Source organism: Sus scrofa, chromosome 3 (assembly GCF_054392235.1).
Source record: "Sus scrofa isolate SSC_HxYL_T2T_F1_AM1 chromosome 3, Sscrofa_HxYL_maternal_Yorkshire_Landrace_v2.0, whole genome shotgun sequence".
In the NCBI taxonomy this organism is placed as follows: Eukaryota; Metazoa; Chordata; class Mammalia; order Artiodactyla; family Suidae; genus Sus; species Sus scrofa.
Window position 1 is genome coordinate 67,793,016 of NC_139385.1, and position 12,841 is coordinate 67,805,856.

At 50.3% G+C, this 12,841-nt stretch overlaps 1 protein-coding gene across 3 annotated transcripts in view; it reads right to left on the minus strand.

Moving 5' to 3' along the window:
- The window catches only part of CNGA3 (cyclic nucleotide gated channel subunit alpha 3), a 79,192-nt gene that overhangs the window by 18,029 nt on the left and 48,322 nt on the right, over positions 1-12,841 (minus strand). For all 3 annotated transcript variants that reach the window (XM_085018716.1, XM_085018715.1, XM_085018714.1), the window contains 3 exons: positions 12,504-12,640; positions 4,600-4,713; positions 2,235-2,414 (listed from right to left, as the gene is read on the minus strand). In XM_085018716.1, coding sequence (XP_084874842.1) covers positions 2,235-2,414; positions 4,600-4,713; positions 12,504-12,604 — 395 coding nt within the window. In that variant the 5' untranslated portion in view covers positions 12,605-12,640. The remainder of the gene's footprint in view (positions 1-2,234; positions 2,415-4,599; positions 4,714-12,503; positions 12,641-12,841) is intronic.

The following is a 12,841-nucleotide window of genomic DNA, read 5'->3' on the forward strand; positions in this document are numbered from 1 at the left end:
CCCAGCCTCCCTCTCTCATCCAGGATGTGGCTCTAATTGCTGGGGTTGCAGGATGGGTTTGGAGCGTCTGAAAATCCCCTGGGAAATCATGACTGTGAGATTACAGAGGGAAGTTTAGCTCTCTAAGGGGTGGCCCGGGTTTGCCACACCCCTGCGCTCATAATCTTGCCAAGGCCACACCCACAGAAGGACTAAGACCCCTCTCTGCATACACTTTGCTTTGCTGATGGGACTTGGCCTTGAAAATTCAGTCTTCCTCCTCCAGGAAGCCTCCCTGATGGATCAGCTCCCATCCTGCACTGTTGCATTCACCTGCCCACTCTGAACCTCCCAGTGAGGGACCAGGCTATGGTGGTATAGTCAGGGCCCAGCCCTGATGGGGTCTGAGTTCAACCCTCCAATCATCTGGTCACAAAGGGAAATGGACGGAATCGAACGCTCATCTCCATTTGTCTAAAGTCGTGGACAAGACAGTTTGATCAATTAAGCCAAGGAAGTCTTTGCTTGACCAAAAGGATGTGAACCTCTGAACCAGCCCGGCTGGCTTGCTAGCACACCTTTTCCTCCCCCACTCTTTCCCCCTTCTCTATCTTCCCTTTGTCCTTATCTGCCTTTCTTCCTGTCTTTCTGGCCCAGCGGAGAAGACTAATGCAGTCTCTTAATATGGTCACCAGCAAGAAACTTCTCTGAACACTCATATTTTATCTTAAATACATTTGTACATTTTGCAATCTATTGCAAAATCTATAATAAAAATACTCCCCCCAATAAATACAGAAATAAAATGCAGAAGTCATCCCGTTTTTCTCTGAGGCTTCTCTTGCCAGGGGCACTCTGCCTCTCTGAGGCGCCCACGTTGGAGTCCTCCTGGTTTTTTTGACACAGAAACAGATGGCATTTTCTCTAGCAAATTATATAGGGGCCATCTGTTCTGCAACAAGCATGCTTATTTTCACCTTTAGATTTTCTAAATCCTTGAATTACCTAGGGAATTCAGCCTGCAGAGCTTTTTCAAGCCCCCGTGTTCCATTCCCCGGGTTCTGAGCAAGAGTCCTCCCATCTGCGAGGCTGAGACATGCAGGTTGGCTTCCCCTGCACACGTTACTTCTTGTCCCCTACCTGTCCCACGGGTCCTAAAGAAACCCTCTGCTGTTCAGGGACAATAGGCTAAACCTGTGGTAGCCCAGAGGTCTTCCTGCCCACAGGCCAGGGCGACTTCTCCAGAGCAAGAGGGGGAGGGGACGCAGCAGCCCCATGGTGGGGGGGCGGGTGTCATGGGTCCAGCCCCTGCAGATTTCTTGACATGTCCCCCCTGCTCTCAGATGGTACCAGCCACAAGTTCCCAACAGGGTAGTGGGCCAGGCAAGTTGTCAGCGCCCTTACTGTGCAGCCTCTCCTCCTACTGAACAGCCAACACTCTCCCCACCCCCACCCTGCTCCCACCTGCTATGGTTCTCAGCCTAACCTGGGACAGGGATGGTTCCCCTTGAAAATGCTTGCCCACCTTTGGGCTTTCTTCCCAGAACATGGAGGTATGTAGCCCACCCATAAAGCTGTGGGCATCACTTAGGCACTCCCTGAGGCTTGTGGTATAAAAGCCCCAGGTTTTTAGCAAGCTGGGTCCATGTGCAGTGTACATGAGGGTCCTCTGATGGAGAGACTGGTGAGGCTATTGTCCCCAGGTGCAATTCTTCTTTTTTTTTTTTAGGGCCGCACCTGCAGCATGTGGAAGTTCCTAGGCTAGGGGTCCAATCAGAGCTGCAGCTGCCGGCCTACACCACAGTCATAGCAACTTGAGACCTGAGCCACATCTGTAAAGTATGCTGCAGATTGTGGCAACACTGGATCCTTAACCCACTGAATGAGGCCAGGAATGGAACCTGTGTCTTCACGGAGTTAGTAGTTGGGTTAACCGGCTGGGCCACAATGGGAACTCTGCCAGGTGCAGTTCTAAGAGCACCAGTTCCAGGAGGTGCTAGCGGGAGCTCCGTGAAGAACAAGGTCACTGGTCAAATGAGGTGGGGACTCCAGTTAAAGGGTTTCCTCTCCCTTGGGGCCTCTTGCACTCAGGCAGAGACTCAGACCTTGCACGATCCCCCCTGCTACAGACCCCTCTTTAGGGAACAGCTGTGGGGACCAGGGGTCCAGGCTACCAGGGGCTGAATCCAAGCTGGATGGAGAGAGCAACAGATGCTTTCCGCCCTGTCTAGTGCAGGTGGCCTTGCCAACCTTACCTTCTCCCTCTGTCTGGCGGCTCCTGGCTGCCCATGTTGGATGGGGCATGGCTGTCTCGGCTGGACACCTCCTTGAGCTCAGCTCCACGGAAACTCTCCAGGAAGGAGTCCGGCCTCTGATCCTCACGGTGTAAGTGCCTGGCTGCCCAGGCGTGCAGCGAGATGATGAGGCGTGACAACCTGGTAGGGCACAGACAGGCAGGGAGGGCAGAGGGGAGGGGCGGGGCAGAGGCAGAGATGCCGGCAGGAGGCAGGCCCCAGCCCCCCTCAGGTCTGCACCATCACTCGCCATAGCATTTTCTTCCCTCCCCTGGGACAGCGCTTCCCCTACAAGGGACATTGTCTTCATTATGGCTTTGTCCCTTTAACAGCTAGACTCCATCAAAGGCCTGATCCTTTCACTGGGGCATTAGCCAGCTTTTCTGCTCATCTTTCCTTTTGCCCCACACAGAGCTCTTTGTTATGACTGCTAAGCTTAGCGACAGTTAAAAAAAAAAAATACAATTTGTAAACATTGGTAAAATTCAGAGCAGGGTGTAAAGGCACAAGCACCCAGATACAACTTAGGTTCTTTCCCCAACCCTTGTCATAGGAACTACTTCTTATACAAACTCGTGTTTTCTCCCCAGGCTTGTGCAGGAGTTCCTTGGCAACTTGTCCTTGACATCTCTCCTGGAGCCAGACCCCTCCAAGCACCTGAGCCTGGGCGTCCACATCCCCAGAGATCATCTTAGCTCCAGTTTTCTATGAGAAACCCTCCCTCAGCCCTGCCTCCTGCCTCCTCACCTTGGCCAGGGCAGTGGCTCAGACATAGGAAGAGAGACTCTACTCTTGTTTCTTGGCATCTGGTTCCCCTGAGTTGGCATCTCCAGGGACCATCACTGCACTGTCCCCACTAAAACCAGTTCTGAGCAAACTGGCACAGAGTCAGAAACTGTCACAAACCTTGATCCCCATCACGCCCTTGTGACCATGACTATATCACAGCAAAGGAACAGCCAGAGAACAGGGAAATAGACATGCTTACAGCTGCTGCTGCAGAGGAATGCAGGTGCCTGTCCAGTCCAACCTCTCTGCTCCTGACACGGACCCCCCCACCCACATCCTCTCCCTGCTAGTGGGTGGACCCAAGGTCATGCTCTCTGATCCAGCCTCTGCCAACAGGCTTGGGGTTGGATGGTTGACCCACAGCAAGTCACGTAAGCCTCTGAACTAAAAGCCACCCCAAGATGGGCTTGGGTGTTTCAACTCAGGATCCTAGGGCGAAGGCCATTTTCAGCCTGTGCCTGCTGAGGTGCGAGCAGAGAGCAGAAACGGAGGAGGCCGGCAAGAAAGAGCACAGAGATGATGAAGTGCTGAGAGAGGGGGTGGCCGCCTCCAGCTCCCTTCACCAGCCTGACCGGCTCCATTTCCACAAGGGGGCCTGGATCGCAGCTTGTCCCAGCCACTGCCCCAGCCTGACCCCTTCAGTGGGGGCTGGCTTCAAGCATTCCTTACCATCAACAGGACTTAAGACGGTACTTTATTAGTCTGGCAGAAACTCTGGAAATCACTTCTGTGCCCAGCCACCAGGGGCTAGTGAAATAACTCATCCTCCCCAATGAACAGCCTGAAGCACAACTAGATAAAGTAATTTTTTGCAATAATCTTAAGCCGAAACTGTTGAACCCATATGTGTATGTAACTGTGGCTTTGGTAACAATGTCAGTGAAAGGAAATAATGGAGCCCAGCATTTGCTGAGTGCCCATCGTGAGTCATCAGCAGGCTCCCCTGCCACCCTTGCATTGCAAGACGCATCTTTAGAAGAGACCTGAAAGGTGAGTGACTTCCTCCAGGTGGCATAGCTATTGAAGCCAGAGGACAGATGTCAGAAGAGGGTAGGGGCTCAGAGCCTAGTTAATCTTTCAAATGCTTTTGCAGGGACGTGGGCTATGAAGTCTAGACACCAACAAGTGAGGACCTGCCAGAGGCTGTTTCAGAGAGACCCATGACTGCCATCTACCTGGTGCCGTGTTCCACCCAACTGTCTCCCACAGCTGGCTGGTCTTTTTCCTGAATTCTTTTCTGAAACTTTCTTGGTTGGATTTTTTTTTTTGTATGAATTCTTGCAGAATAGAGCAAGTGCCTCATGATCATTTTTTTACTAGAGCAATTGCAGATAAAGGCAGTTTAGACTTTGCTGAGCTCCGAACACCAGACCCACCAGAAATTCCTCATGGATAGATTTCTGGCTGCGTTTTTCCTCCCCCTTTCTTCTCCAAATCTGCATCCCCACCTGAGCCACCAAAGCTTCCTGACACTTATCTACCTTCTCTCTGCCTCCGTCTCCCCTTCCCCAAGCTCAGGGCTGAGATGGTCACTTACCTGGCTGGCCTCTGACTGGTGAAGGAGCTTCGCCTGGACTCAGCCAGTCCTCTGGTCTCCATGGCGATATCTTCCTGAAGTTCTGTGGATATCTCCTCGCCTGGCGAGTGGGTCCTGGGGAATCAAATGTGAAGCAAGTGAAATTGATTTCAAGTGCATCCACCTCCTGATTTCACTGGAGACTGAGTCAGGCAGATGTCCTGCTTAAAGAAGATAGTGCCGTCCCAGATCCTCACCCCAGGCCTCTCCACTTGAGTCGTACCCCAGGGGGATCCAGCAAATACCGACTTTTAGGATAAACATGGCCTCTCCCTCATGGCAAGCCTGACCCATGGCCTAGGTCGAACGGCAGGAAATGGTCCTTATTAGAGCCCCTCCCCCACACTGAGGTAGGGGGAGGTCCCCTGCCCACATCTGAAACCAGAACAGCTATTTCCATACAAGGATTCTGTTTCCAACACATCTCTGCCTACTGAAATCCTATCTTCTAAGGCCGGATTGAATGCCACCCTCATCAAAAGGCCTTCCCTAGCCCTCTGTCCCAGTGTGGGGGTGCTGGAGGAACCCACTGGTTAAAGAGGAAGGTCCTGGAATATTGCATGGAATTGGCCTAGTCCTTCATGTGAATTTGTCTAGTGCTTTCTTTCTTTCTTTCTTTTGGCTGTGCCCAGGGCATGTGAATTTCCTGGGCTAGGGATGGAACTCATGTCACAGCAGTGACAATGTTGGATCCTTAACTGCCAGGCCACAAGAGAAGTCCTGTTTAGTGCTTTCAAATGAAAGTCTACTTCTGCCATGCCCTTTTGCTAAGCCCTAACCTCTGTCCCCTGCAATGCAGAGTACCTGGGGCAGGGACCTCACCTGTGCTTCAGGGCAGGAAGCAGGAGCACATATAAGACAGGGTCCCACTGCTCAGTTGAGCAGCAGCAGAGCCTGGTATTTGTTGAGTTTCCTGGAATAAGACCACTGTGCTAGGGCATATTTTCCTTTCTTTCCCTTTCTTTTAAAACTGCCTAGGGCTGATGTTTGATCAGCCAGATTAAAAGCCACCCAGGCATTGGCCTCTAGGGATTTGCAGTTCATTCTGCAAGTCTTGAAGAGCCCAGGCAGGACAAATTAAGTCTATCACGTGATCCATTCTGACCTAATCAGCCTTCTTAACAAGGTGGCAACACAGTCGAGGAAGTAAGCAAGAATTGATGTCAGGGTCAAGGCTCTCTCCCTCCCCAGTGTGTGATTAGATGTCAGAATCCCACATCCCAGCGGCTGCCTCCTCCTTTCTGCAACATCCCAGCCATCTCCAGCAGTGGGGAGCTCACTACCAAGCCATTTCTGCACAGCTCTGACAGCCAGGAGCTTCTCCCCGTTAGTGTCCTCATATCCAGGATAATTTTTTTTTTTTTTCTGTTGGAACCACTCAGAGCCAGGCAATCTCATCTTCTAAATGAGAACCTTCCATGGTGCGACAGCTCTCACACCTGTGCTGCCTCTCATCGTCATCTTTCCTCATCAGGTTCAAGTTTCTTCCTCGTCATGGTCATTCTCCAGTCAGCAGGTTTCTGTTTTCTTTCTTTTTCCCTTTTTAGGGCTGCACTTGGGGCATATGGAAATTCCCAGGCTAGGGGTCGAATAAGAGCTGCAGCTGCAGCCTATGCCATAGCCACAGCAATGCCAGATCCGAGCTGCATCTAGGACCTCCACTGCAGCTGGTGGCAATGCCAGATCCTTAACCCACTGAGCGACACCAGGGATGGAACCCACATCCTCACGGAGACTACATCAGGTCCTTAACCCACTAAGCCACAAGGGGAACTCCGGTTTTTGTATTCTTGTCTGACTGGGAACAGAGGCCACCATACTGTTGCTGGAGCCCAATCCCTGCTCTCAGTGAACCTGTTACCAACTCCCATTATCCCAAACCCAAAGTCTTATAACACGCACTGCTGCTAAGCCAGAGGCCCAATCTTATGCACGTACAACTGATTTGTTGGGAGAAAATGTTGGACCCTTGTATTTATCTGAGTCACTTGATGTTTTGGGACACTTGGTATGCAGGGTCTGTCTCAATCATAGATGCACAAGCTATACACCATTTGATTGCTTACTGTATGCCAGCTGTGTACATTTTATCATTTAATATGCATCACAACCCTATAAGAGAGGGCACTGAGATTCAGAGAGGTTAAGTAACTTTTCCAAGGTCACACAGCCAAGTGGCAAAGCCAAGATTTGAATGCTTTTCCATTGCATTTTAAAGCCTGCTCTAACCCACTCCATAAATCCGCCTTCTGTATTTTCACATATGGCACTAATTAAAGCAAAGGTTGAATAGAACATGGCTGGGGACTGAGACCTGTGACATTCTACAAGAGATATCCATGGCTCTTATTGCCCTGGCTGCACTCTGTGGGTATGTTCTGTTTTGTTTTGTTTGCTTTTTAGGGCCGCACCCACGGCATATGGGGGTTCCCAGGTTAGGGGTCAAATCAGAGCTCTATCTGCTGGCCTATACCATAGCCACAGCAACATGGGATCCAAGCAGAATCTGTGACCTATACCACAGCTCACAGCAATGCTGGATCCTTAACCTACTGAGCAAGGCCAGGGATTGAACCTGTGTCCTCACGTTGTGTTGGTAATCTGCAGAGCCACAACAGGAGGTCCCTTTTTTTGGAGGGGGGCAGATGTGGCTTTTTATTTCCAAACCATCTAATTGAATTCTTCCTCTAGACCCATAAGAGACCACTCACACTTCATCCTTATTCATCCAGATTTTTTTTTTTGCTTTTTAGGGCTGCACCCACAGCATATGGAGGTTCCCAGGCTAGGGATCCAATCACAGCTACAGCTGCCAGCCTATACTACAGCCATAGCAATGCAGGATCTGAGCCATGTCTGCGACCTATACCACAGCTCACGGCAATGCCAGATCCTTAACCCAATGAGCAAGGCCAGGGATCGAACCCGCAACCTCATGGTTCCTAGTCGGATTCTTTTCCACTGCACCATGATGGGAACTCTTGTTATTCATCCAGATTAGAGACCATATCAGAGGCCCTGCTGCATTTAGGAGGGCACAGTCCCCCTGCCCTTCTAATATCCTGCCTACTACAAAGGTGGGATGCCTGGTACAAGGCACCCAGGTAAATGACAGGAGGAGGCCGAAGGGGAATGAGGGAGTCCATCCCTCCAGCCCCGGGATCCACGCAGCTGGCTGGCGTGGGGGTGGGGAGTGGAAGTGGGAGGTGGTGACTGACAGCTGGCCTGTTGCTCTGTCACATGTGTGCCTGGCAGCTCTGGAGGCAGTTCCAGGATGCAGGTGTTCTGTCCCCACCAGTGGCTCCTCAGGGAGCTCCAGGCACCAAGCAGTCGGCCCAGCACCACTGCTGAATCTGGTTTCTGTTAATTATGTGAGGGCACATCCTGAGACCAGATTTATTTGCATCAGCGGCCAAGGAATCAGGGCCCATGGCATCAGGGCTTGTGGTAGGTGGCTTGCAGGGGGCACGATTTACCCAGGGTTTCAAAGAAGGCCTGCAGCTGGCAGCAGTGAGCGCTGCTGTAGGCAGCCTCCACTTCTGATACCCGCACAAAGGGGAGGCCTGGATTCGAATCCCTTCCCTAGCACCTATTAGCTCAGTGTGCTCTGGGCTTCTCACTGACCCTCCCTGAGTTTAAGTTTCCTGGTCTTCAAAAAAAAAAGGAAATAAAGGAAAAATTGGTGACTTCACCCTGATTAAAGTATTGTTCAAACACCCAAGTCCAGAAAGGCACATGTAGCCAGGAAGAAGAGGAAGAGTCTTAAGATAAGGTAAGTTCAAGGGCTTTTCTTCACGCATCTCCCACCACTTGTTTCTTTTCTTTTTTCTTTTTTTTTCTTTTTTCAAGCTGCACCCTTGGCAAATGGAATTTCCCAGGCTAGGGGTCAAATGAGAGCTGTAGCCTCCAGCCTACACCACAGACACAGCAACACGGGATCCCAGCCACATCTGCGAGCTACACCACAGCTCACGCCAATGCCAGATCCTCAACCCACCGAGCAAGGCCAGGGTTCAAACCCACATCCTCGTGGATACTAGTCAGGTTCATTTCTGCTGAGCCACAACAGAAACTCTTGATACCTTCTTTTTCTTTTTTTTTTTTTTTTTGTCTTTTTGTTGTTGCTATTTCTTGGGCCGCTCCCGCGGCATATGGAGGTTCCCAGGCTAGGGGTTGAATTGGAGCTGTAGCCACCGGCCTACGCCAGAGCCACAGCAACGCGGGATCCGAGCCGCGTCTGCAACCTACACCACAGCTCACGGCAACGCCGGATCGTCAACCCACTGAGCAAGGGTAGGGACCGAACCTGCAACCTCATGGTTCCTAGTCGGATTCGTTAACCACTGCGCCACAACGGGAACGCCGATACCTTATTTTTCTTTTCCTCCTCCCAAGCCCTGAGGAACTGGAGTGACAGGCAGGTACTGCCCAGGCCACCTGTGACCAGGGAACTGAAGTCACTGCATTTTTGTCTTTGGCCTGTGGGAAGCAGGTTGAAAATGGTTTTCTTTTGTGATAATTGCTTTGGGCTCTGCTCAGGGAGCAGCATGAAAAAGTCTCCTCTTTGGTAGGACTCCAACCCCTATGCCCAGAAGCTCACCTAAAATAGCTACACCAGGAGATTGATCTGGGGTTTGGGGTACCCTCAAATCCTGATGGCAATTTTATGTAGCAGATTCTGAGCTCTTTCTCTACTGCCTCATCTGCAAAAATATGCCAGACCGCTCTTAGATACCTGAGTCAACAGATCAGAGCGAAATAGAAACAGCAAAACTCAAGACATTTTGATTTCTGCTACTTTCAAGGGGTAAACTTAAATTTTTTGGGTTCAAATGAAAAAATTTTCACCCTTCCTTATGACTCTTCGCTAGGAAAATGAGCCCAATTATTTATTTATTTTATTTTATTTTTTGCTATTTTAGGGCCACACCTGAGGCATATGGAGGTTCCCAGGATAGGGGTCTAATGGGAGCTGTAGCTGCTGGCCTATGCCACAGCCACAGCAATGCCAGATCTTAATCCACTGAGGGAGGCCAGGGATCGAACCCGCAACCTCATGGTTCCTAGTTGGATTCGTTTCCACTGTGCCACGATGGGAACTCCAAGCCCAGTAATTGAAAAAGAGAAACAGAAACCTGGGTCTCTAATTTAGTGAAAGACCTGGGAGCAAAGATGTATCGGGGACGGGGGGCATCTTCCTTCTGTGGGGCTCCCAGCAAAGGACCACACCCACACGCAGGTAACCAGTACAACGCTGGATATCACTGAGGATAAAGAGTGGTTAATATTTGAAGATGCACATTCACAATTATTTCTCCCAAAAGCTTTCTAAAAGGAGTGGACTATCTAGGCAAAGATTTGTGCAAACACCATTTCCTCCCCCCAGATAGCAATCTGAAACTTTAAAAATATTATGTTGTATGTGCCAGAGCCCTTTGCTTAAAGAAATCTTACAGGGAGAACCAGTCTGTGAGAAGACAGATGTTGGGTTGCTCTGGGACACAGGGGAGAGGCCTGGACCCAACCTCGGGGCCAAAGGCTGCTCCACCTCCAGTCTGAACTCAATTCGTGGTGATGCTAAGGAACCATTCTGGAAACTTCTATCTGTTACTCACTCCTGGCTGCATGAGATAAAGCACATTTATCTCATGAAGGAAGCATTTTTCCATGGGATTATGTACTAATCTGTCAACCAGTTTTGTTTTGTTTATTTTCTGGGTTTTTTTTTTTTTTTTTTGCTCTTCAGGGCTGCACCTGTGGCATGTGGATGTTCCCACGCTAGGGTTGAATTGGAGCTGCAGCTGCCGGCCTGCACCTCAGCCACAGCAATGCCGGATCCCAGCCACATCTTCGACCTACTGCCTACCAGGGGCTGTGCCAAGAGCTTTACCTGCTCTGACCTCACTACTGCCCTCTGAGGTCAGGACTAGTATGTTTGGCAGATGAGGAACCTGAAGCTTGGAGCTGGTGAGCAGATTATCAGAGCCAGTTTTCTTTTTCTTTTCTCTTTTTTGCTTTTTAGGTCTACACCAGTGCATATCAAAGTTCCCGGGCCAGGGGTTAAATCAGAGCTGCAGCTGCCAGCCTAGACCACAGCTCATGGCAATGCTGGATCCTTAACCCACTGAACGAGGCCAGGGACCAAACCCACATCCTCACAGACACCATGTTGGGTTCTACTGAGCCACAACAGGAACTCCCTGCCACTGTATTTTTGGCCATCAGATAATATGCAGTTTTCATGGGAGGGAGGAATTTACAGTATCATATGTGTGGGGTGACAACGAGGTGAATATTGGGAATAAAGTTTCTTTCCCTTCAATTCAATCAACTCACTGAGAATCTGAGAAACATAAAAATGTAAGTGCGGGGTTTCCCTTTGTGGCTCAGCGGTTAACGAACACGACTAGGATCCATGAGGATGCGGGTTTGATCCCTGGCCTCACTCATTGGGTTAAGGATCCAGCGTTGCCGTGAGTTGTGGTGTAGGTCCCAGACACGGCTTGGATCTCAAGTTGTCATAGCTGTGATGTAGGTCGGCAGCTCTATCTCCAATTCAACCCTTAGCCTGGGAACCTCCATATGCCTCAGATGTGGTCCTAAAAAGCAAAAAAAAAGAAAAATTTAGTGCATTTCCCCTAATAGGTTCACTCCCATTTCCTCACTATTATGCCAGCAACTTGGAAAAGAATTCTGCTCCATTTTTTTTTGTCTTTTTAGGGCTGCACACGTGGCACGTGGAGGTTCCATAGCTAGGGGTCTAATCGGAGCTGCAGCAGCTGGCCTACGCCAGAGCCACAGCAACACCAGATCGGAGCTGAGTCTTCGACCTACAGCACAGCTCACAGCAATGCTGGATCCTTAACCCACTGAGTGAGACCAGGGATCGAACCCGCAACCTCATGGTTCCTAGTCGGATTCATTTCTGCTGCGCCACGATGGGAACTCGGAATGCTGCTCCATTTTGCAGCTGAAGAAATGGAGGCATGGAAGGGCTAGTGAGTTTTCCCAGGTCTACTGGTTAATTAGGAAACAGGGCTCAATGTAGAACCCAGGGCCCCAGATTTCGATGTGGCTGCCTGTGTTGGGGCATAATTGATGGGGCTAATGGCTATGCTGGCAAGTCACGGCTAGCTCCCCAAAGGTCCATGAACCTGGCAGGAATCCTGGCCATCCCCTGAAAATGAGGGACAGTACATCTGATTTGGACTCTGTCCCCAGTGCCCAGGACAGTGGTTAGTGCACAGACAGAGCCAGTAAATATTTGATATGTATGTGGGAAAGTGTGAGAGTTTGGGAATGTTTTTACAGTAGAATCTAATTTGCTGCATTTGAATCTTCATTTTCTTGCCTTCCAGAAGCTATATAGCTTTTGGAGCCTCTTTTCCCCAGATCTCTAAAGTGAGAATAAAAGGAGTTCCCATTATGGCTCAGCAATAGTGAACCCAACTAGTACCCATGAGGATGTGGGTTCGGTCCCTGGCCTTGCTCAGTGGGTTAAGGATCTGGCGTTGCTGTGAGCTGTGGTGTAGGTCGCAGATGTGGCTTGGATCTGGCGTTGCTATGGCTGTGGCCATGGCTGGCAGCTGCAGGTCCGATTCAACCCCTAGCCTGAAAACTTCATGTGCCACGGGTGTGGCCCTAAAAAGCAAAAAATACAATAAAGTAAAACAAAATGAGAATAAAAGCTACTTCCGTGTGGGTTATGAGGAGTCAGGGACATGAAATATGGAGTGAGGAGTGCTGTGAACAGCCCCCACACTCCAGCCTGTGCCTGTCCACAGGCTAAGGAGTTCTTTCCCCCGTCGTCTAGAGGAGCTATGGGAATAACCCATTCTAGACATGAAATTAAGAGCCTTTCATACCTGCTGAGGCCATTTTCAATGTGATCGAGATCTCTGTCCGTGGTCCTTACCGCGAGGTGGGTCCTGGTGGGGTGGGAGTATTGGGTGCTAATCTTCGCCATGCTCTCGCTTTGTCACATGCAGCCCGAAGGTGGTTGCTGAAACATGAATACCAAGCAGATGTGTCATCAGGACCAGGAAGTGGCTGCAGACCCAATGCGTATGGGGTGGGGGGCCCGACTCCCCCAGGCAAGTCCTGGTACACGTGCCCTCCTCCGTTTCCTCCCATGGTTCCTGCACACTGTGTTTTAATTGGATCCCTCTGGGCCCTTCTTCTCAGCCTGAAGCACAGACAAGGC